Source organism: Rhamphochromis sp. 'chilingali', assembly GCF_963969265.1.
Source record: "Rhamphochromis sp. 'chilingali' genome assembly, chromosome: 4".
NCBI lineage: Eukaryota > Metazoa > Chordata > Actinopteri > Cichliformes > Cichlidae > Rhamphochromis > Rhamphochromis sp. 'chilingali'.
This window is the reverse complement of record NC_137948.1, coordinates 6832076-6840452: the sequence shown is the minus strand read 5'-3', so window position 1 is coordinate 6840452 and position 8377 is coordinate 6832076. Positions and strand designations below refer to the sequence as shown.

General features: G+C 35.8%; 1 protein-coding gene across 2 annotated transcripts; it reads right to left on the bottom strand.

The window, feature by feature from the left end:
• Positions 1-3063: 3063 nt before the first annotated feature.
• LOC308395301 (uncharacterized protein) lies at positions 3064-7967 on the bottom strand. 2 transcript variants are annotated; one of them, XM_080880094.1, is made up of 4 exons: positions 7638-7967; positions 6057-6111; positions 5705-5801; positions 3064-4026 (listed from the first exon to the last, which is right to left on the bottom strand). In XM_080880094.1, the coding sequence occupies exons 2-4, from the start codon at positions 6107-6109 to the stop codon at positions 3709-3711; spliced, it is 468 nt and encodes a 155-aa protein (XP_080736220.1). In that variant the 5' UTR covers positions 6110-6111; positions 7638-7967; the 3' UTR covers positions 3064-3708. The 2 variants fall into 2 exon arrangements, with proteins under 2 accessions (XP_080736220.1, XP_080736219.1); XM_080880093.1 differs by lacking the exon at positions 7638-7967 and adding an exon at positions 7273-7631 and having other exon boundaries at positions 3066-4026.
• Positions 7968-8377: the final 410 nt, after the last annotated feature.

Genomic DNA, 8377 nt, shown 5'->3' with positions numbered 1-8377 from the left:
AGCACTTCAGAGTCACACTACTAGCGATCGAAAATTTATGTAAATTTGACAAGCTGAACGCATTCTGTACTGTGCAGGAGATACTGCACAAGATTGACTGACAATGGTCTACAGCCGATCAGGACGCAGAACACAATGCACTGTAAAAAAACAAAAATAAAAAAAAGCATGCAAAATTGCACAAAAAAAATCCGCGAACAGCAAGGCCATGAAAGGTGAACCACGTTATAGCAAGGGACCACTGTACATCAGTTATATACTTATATGTGAAGGAATGCAGAGTGATCAGCAGACATCTCCAAGATATCTTGACGCTAAAACAAAATTGAGCAGCTACAGTGTGAATTCCCCAGCTTCTTAGAGACTGTTTAGCAGATTGTCCAGTTTAAACATGCATACTGGCACAAACTTCTCCTACTTTCCACCATAACTTCTCTCAGTCCAGCTAACAATTGCAACCACATTGATCATTTCCTCTTACAATCAAGAGTTTTTCAAAATAAAACAGGATTGAACCGTATATAGGGCAAATGTTTTTGTAAACTTCTTGTAAACACATTGTACTCCTTTCAAAAACAAATTCCCAAATTTTTCTAAGGACCTTAACCATTATTATTTTAAATTTTTACACAACTTTCAGTACATTTTATTAAATGACAGATTTAAGCTGGTTACAAACAAATAAGCTGATTAATTGAAATAAACAAACTAGTTAAAGAAAAACGGGAAAATGTAAAATAAAAAAAACAAAACATGCAATAAATAAATCAATAGGCTACCATATAATAAATTGTCTTTGTTTATATACAATCTGTATTCATATGTATCATGCTCATATGTATCAACAATGTTGACAATTTTAAATAAAAAACATATTACATTTAATAATCATGTAAATTTCTTGCACCTGTCATAGATGTCTACATGACGTCTAAAGAAATTAGCCAGTCCAAAGTTCAAATGTTGAACATCATATTGACGTCCAAGCCACGGTTGGATGTCCAAATTGTGGACCTAGTTGGGGCATTGTATAGATATCAGAATTGGTCATTGACAGATGGACCCAATATTGACATGATCTGCACGTCTATCTGACGTCTCTGTATCTATTAGACCATCAAGTGCAGTAAGTGATCATATATTTATGGACATATCAAAATAAATATCAGCATGAAAAAATGAAGAAAACATAATTTTTACAATATCTTTCTGTAAATGATATTTCAAATTATCTAAATTATTATTTAGTGTTTTAATTAAGTATTTGAAAACTGTGGCACGATACATGTTTTCCGCATTGACTTAGAAGGAAAAAAAACATATGAATTTGCTTGATTTTGCAATTACATAATTTTGAGTATCAGTGGACTGAAGATAGTTTCTGCAAAACATGAGTGTCATCTCTGTCCTCCAGAGAAATATGCCTACTTTAATAAAAACATCACACAATATGGACTGACAAAATAAAGACCTCATATATCTATAGTTGGATCTGACCGAGGCTGGCCATTTGAGAGTTAAAAAGCAAAATCCTTAAGTAAGTGCTGTGCTGTGTGTTGCCAGGCTTTCTGCCACCTTGCGGTTGTTTCAGTTTTATAGTTCAGTATAATCCATTTTGGATTACCACTGGGGTAATGCTCCTACGATTAAAAAGGATTTTCCCTCTAGGGTTTTAATGAGAATCTCAGCAGTATTTGTAGTGTTGAACGTCCTCTGGTCTCTCTGTCAAACCTGGTGCTTTGCATGTATGTCAATCCAAGTCAATCCATACATGTGTGCTTATGGATGTGCATTTCTCTCCTTGTGTGCAGCCTCATGCTTAAATTTTCAAATGTCTGTTTGCATGTGTTATAAACTGTTATAAACAACTATCTATCAGAAATAGAATTTGGATTACTGATGAACTGAAAGAAATATGAATAGTGAGGAAGGAAAAAAATAACACAATTAAAATGACTCAGTGTAATTTGAAGATAATTTGGTTTAAATACATTAACATTATTGTAAAATATGTTACTTAATATGTTAGCTGATGGTTTATTTTCTCTTTTTTAGTAATTATGTCTTGTTTATAGGCAATACACCCAAAGTGTACTGCTATGATAATTGTGCTTAATCCAGATAATTATAGAAGATATTTTCCTAGAAACAAAATAAAAACCCAAAACAAATAAATTATTGAATAGTTTTTATTTTATTATTTTTTTAAATCGTAATAACAAAGTAAATTGGGATACAAGTTATTCAACAGTGGCTGAAGGCTTTATAAAAACATTACCTTACAATCAAACATGGAGTGTTTTAATAGTCAAATAAATGAATATGGAAAACCCTGTCCTGGTTACCAAATAGTTTCCATCCTGGCAACAATCAGGAGTGCCTAAGTGAACTCTAAATGAGGTAAATACTACACTGATGATGGTCATTCTGTGCGGCGGGGGGCATCTTGTATCCAGCAGTTCTTTTTCATATTCATGGACTCGGGATTTTCCAGTGGGAAAGGAGGTATGTATGTAATTTTAAGAAGCAGAAAACTGATAAGGTATTTATTTATTCATAATGGGGGAAAATGTTTTTTTTTCTTCTTCTGAAATGTCTGAAGGGGATCTGACCTTTCAGAGTTTGTAATCTACATGACTTTCTATCAGCTTAAAACATGTGCTGCTTTGGAATAGGTTCCTCTGTCTCCCCTCCATCCACATGCTCTTGTCTAATGTTAATAACAGTAGCTGTGGATTGACAACAAAGATCACAGGACCTGGATCAGAATAATCAGACGTAAGGTTTGTCTATACACTGTAAAAACTAATAAGTTCACAGAACTCAAAAATTGTTGTGTAACAGATTACACAACAATTTTTTAGTGATGTTTTTAAAAGTTTTAAGTTTAACTAAAATAAAAATTATAGTTGCAGTTGCCTTAAATTACCTCAATGTTAACTCATAAATGTTGATATTCCTCAACTTATAATTAGGGAGTAATAAACTCAAAATGTTCAATATTTTTCAACTTAATTAAGGTGGGAAATACACTTAAAATATTTTACATATTGCAACTCATACGATGTGGGAAATAAACTCAAACTTTTTCATATTTTCTAACTTATAATATGGGAAATAACACTTAATCTTCAATATTTTTAAAATACTGTGGGAAATACACTTACAAATAATTCTAAACTGTTTGCCCAGTAAATTATAATCAGCTAAAAGTGTTAGAAAACATGAAAGTAACAACACTAACAATTTAACAACTTTTTATTAAACACAATGTGCTTTTAAAAAGGCACAAACAACAGAGCTCACTCATAAAAAAGTGCTTCATAAATAAAACAAGAGAAAAAGACTCCAAGGGTCTCCATCTCAATTCTAAAATTCAATAACATTTTCAGTATTAACAGCAATTGCAGCTATTAGAACATTGAGGCATTTAACACTTACTGTACCTTGACAGCTGCAGCTCACTTTCTTTTTTAAAAATACATTAAAAAAAAAAAAAACAGTACTGGTTTCCACTGCTGTACTTATAGGGAACAAACATCAAGGCAGTGCATTTACGTATTAGGCAACAGAACATTAAACATGAATAGTGAACTGAACAGTCATTCATCTTAAATGTGAGGTAGAAGAGGCAAATGATTAGGAAAAACAAACAAACAAAAAAGCTTCCTCAATACTCAGCTCAACAAGTAGTCCATTGTGAGTGATTCACTCATTGAACAAATCATTCTTCAGCATCAGTAGACGCCCTTTCAGTGGTTTGTTGTCCTCAAGGCACATCACAACCTTCTGGATAAATGTGAATGTAAGCTCAAGTTTCTTTGGGTATTGTAGGTCTAGTGCATAGATGTACCCAAAGAGCAGGAGAAATGACTCAGCCAGATTTGTGGGACCATTCACAAGTATTTCATCCTCAACAACGATGCAGATGCTTTCGGGACTGAAGAGGGCCGAATCAGTAGTGTCATCCGTGACAACTGTCAGCAGAGCCACAGGAGTGTCAGTGAGGTCTGGACCATCTGCTGACTGCAAAACAAAAATAATACAAGAACGAGTTCAGCCCCACAAGGACACAAATCATGCTATTGATTAGAGGTGTGAATCTTCATAAGTCACACGTTTCTTTTAGGATTATAATTAGGGCTGGGTATCGTCACTGATTTCTAGAATCGATTCAATTCCGATTCACAAGGTCCCGAATCGCTTCGATCCACGATTCGATTTAATTCTGGGAAATTTTGACAGTCAGAAATATAATTCAGATCAGTACATTTACATATTTTTGTATCAATAAAAAGGAAGCTGACACACGCAAGACTTTATCAAAGGTGTGAGCGTCACAGCAGATGCCTTTGTGTCAAAGTAGCTGAGAATAAAACACAGAAAAACATGAAGGTGATTTTCCTGGCCTGGGATTTTATAAAAATATTCTGCAGTACATCAAAAACGAAAGAAAACCATTAATCAACATATGAACATTACCTCTGACGTTACAGCGGTTTTATTAGAGACACGGCTAAGCGTTTTGCATTTTGAATAATTTTAAAAAGTTTAAATTTGTTCAGTATTGAACAGCAGAAATTAGGTTTTCTTTTCGGAAGAATGTAAAAGGGAAAAAAACAGCGGCCGACAGCGCTGTAAGCAACAGTAGACTTGTGCGTAACAAGCAAGCGAATAATGAAGAAAGGGAAACTGTTCTTGAAGTACAGAGAGAGAGAGAGAGAGAGAGAGAGAGAGAGAGAGAGATGGAAGCAAAACAGTAAAAGTCAGAGTGAATTCATGATGTTTATGTGAAGAGAGATCAAACTAACAGCTTTAGAATCAGCGCATAAAGGGCGTGAACACAAAGCGCGGACCCGCCGACAGATCAGAATCAGCGAGCTGTCGGCTTTCAGCCCCGACCGTGAGAAAGGCGACATCTAACTGATTCTGATCCGCGGGTCGCGCTGTGTGTTTACGTCTATGTGCAGAATCCGTGTACCTGCTCTCATTTACTGTCTTAACTGTTTGGTGGTTCTTGAAATTTTGTGAGATGTCACCTGAGATTCTGGCATTTCGGGCAAAATAAATTTATATTAAAAAATCGATTCAGGATTTTAATGAATCGATTTTACGTTTGCTTAGGCTGCTGCCCCCGCGACCTGGCTCCGGATAAAGCGGATGAAGATGGATGGATGGATTTTACGTTATCCAAGCCAGAATCGATTTTAATCGATGAATCGATTATAAAAACCCACCCCTAATTATAATGTCAACGATTTAATTTGATATTGCATTATCATGATGCATTACAATAATCTTAATTTGGGTTTGGTTTCAAAACATATGTTTAAATAAGTGTTTTCAATAATAAATATATGCCAAGATATTTGTTTTTGTTATTTATCAAACATTTCTCTGACCACAACATGGCACCTCCAAAAAAATAGAACACTTGAATTTTAAAAAGGGAGATAGATTATTATACAAAAAAAATCTGCAGATAAAAACTTTCAACTATTTTCATGTTTTCTGGTTTATGCGTAACAATCTTCTTGCAATCTTATTCAACAATAGTTGATATATGGGAGAAAACAAGTCAGATGAGGACTGTGTTGAACCTCCTTCCTGATATACACCCTGGTTCTCCTTGAGTTCTGAGCGATGTCATATGTTCGACTGAACAGCTAGGCAAAGGGGTTGATGCTGAGGCCAGTACACTTACATCACAAGTCCTGAATAACGTGGAGGCATCTTCACGCAGGTACACAGGAAGTGCAAGAAGGACGAGGGCCCGTCTTGTATTTACATCATGCTTGTTCCTAGATGAACATACAATATCTATTAGAATAGTATTTACACAAATGCAGAGTAAAAACAAAGTGTTGGATAGCCATGTTCTGATTGTCATTGTTATAGATCAGGGGTGTCCAAACTTTTTGTGTAACGGGCTAAACCTGTCAATCTTGAAGGGTAACCCAAAAAAATCTAAAAATTTTGAATAATTCAGGGCAAAATTCTCTAGTTTCTTTGTATTTATTTTTTATTTAAATTAGGACACAAATTATATAACTCACCCACTGACAACTGGTGAAATGTTGATTCTCTGTAGCGCTCCTTGCAGTCTCATATCTGTAAACAATATGTGCACAAAGACGACTTATTAATGTTCAAAAACATTTTTTGCACAGCACACACACGTAGTCAGCTGATCTCATCTTATGCAGATCTGCTCCTTGATCAAGTGACATTTGTCCAGATTTTTGGCACGAGTGACGTCGAATCAGCACAGCAGCTGGATGGCCCGATTTACATACCCAGCGCAGCTGATACTCACCACAATAATTTACTAAGATTATATGCACTCCTGTTATTAAGTCCAGTTCAGTCTGTTAATGTTAACCGTTTCAAACTAATGTTAATAGGTGTGTTGCTAAGCTTAATAACTTAAATAACAAACTTGAAATTTACCCGTCCTATTTTCCCTTTTATTGTTTTTTCTCTGTGCTGTAAATCTTCTATCTAAGAAGAAATCTGAGGCTCCTGTTCTGAAAATAAGCTACCAAAGCTTTTTCTGAATGAATCAATAAAGATCCATTTATGGAAAGCTGTGATGAAGGCAGTTTTGTCTTTAATTATATTCAACAATATAACATATTCGACCACTTTTAAGTGATTTTGTGATCTTTAATACACTAAAGTTAAGGTTATTTACCCAATTTCTAGTAAGTGGTCCTCAGTGAAAAAAGTTTGGACACCCCAGCCTTACAGGTTAGGGAGTATTTGTGATCCGCACAGTCTGCATCAATGATTTTTTCTTAGCCTGGGAGCAGAACGCGGCTCTTTATTTTCATTTCATTTCATTTATCTATCAAAGATCGATAGGGTCTGGCTTAAAGGTGTCAAGGAGGCGCCTCAGTCTGGCTGGCTGAGCCTTGTCGAATTAGCGCGAACAATTTAGCTGAACTTCTTTCGTAGCACCGAGTTCGACCAGTGTATAATGTTAGGCTGAATCAGGCGATGCGTTTTTCCGCAAGCCTTGACTTGTAGAGCTCGCTTAGTGGAATACCCCTCTAAACTGTTAAAAGGATTTCGAGATTATCTCACAACCACACATTTGAGACTACGAAAAAATACAAACATGTGTCTAATTACCATCATGATAACACACTCATGTTGTTTATTATTGTTCGCTTCATGCTAGCGCGCGCGCACACACACACACACACACAGCTCAACAGCGTAAACTACTGACTGTGTAACACGGACACTTATTGAAATAAGTATACTCACAATACGCACGTGCATTACCGGCGAATACGACAACCGGTAGAAACGGACAGTGGAAAGTTTTAGTAGAAAGTTCAAATGCATGGAGGTAGAACTGCCACCGTCAACTTCCCGGGCAAGAATACAATGCATTATGGGAAATGTTGTCCCCCACGGAAAACCGCCAAAACGTTACACCATTCTAATTTGAAATAACATTACGTATTTGTCACATTCGAAAATTTCTAAAATTACAATTACTTGGATTCGAATTCATTTATAACAAACATTCACTGTGCACAAAGTACGAATATATTTCCAGTAAAAAATAAAAAAAAGAATGTTTATCGAAATTAAATTTAAACAAAACAAAAACACGTTAGACTTACCAAATTTATGGCAGTTGATGAAAAGAAATAAGGTGGTGGTCGTGGTGGGTTGAAGTTGGGGACTCTTAATCCACACGTCTGGCCAAATCTTCCCCGCATCAAGGTAAATTCAAGATGGCTGACTCAGCTTTCCTGAAGGAGCGACAAGACTCCACCCACCAGAACGTCACTAATATATGCTTCTTAAACTTTTTGAGCGTTCCAAACAAATTAGCTAAAAGATATTGAGCCCTATTCAATTAAAGCTGCATAAAAGCCAACAGAGCTCAATACTTTATAGTTTGCTTAACTACAAAACGACATTTGAGTGTTATGAGCTTATTAGTTATGAGCTAGGACAACTGTTAGGGATTACAGTGTAGGTTTAATAATGTAGAAAGTGTGAAACTGAAGTAAAAATATACCTTTTTTTTATGACCAGCACTGAACACAAGGCTGCGATCGCTTCATTTTTTTATTGCTCATACATAATTGTGCTTTTCTGGTGGCTACTTCAAAGTCTAGTAACTCTTTTCTCTTTACATCTCCTGTGTGTAAGTGCAGGTGTTGTTATTCTCCTTTCCTGACTCTTTAGCTTTTGTGATGTTCATACATACACACTTTTTGCCCTTGACACTTTTTCTCTATATGTTAGTGTGCAACGACAAATCACAGGAACACCACTGCCCACTTCTGTCTCTGCACGTGTATGTGTGTGTGTGTGTGTGTGTGTGTGTGTGTGTGTGTGCGCACCATGGCTT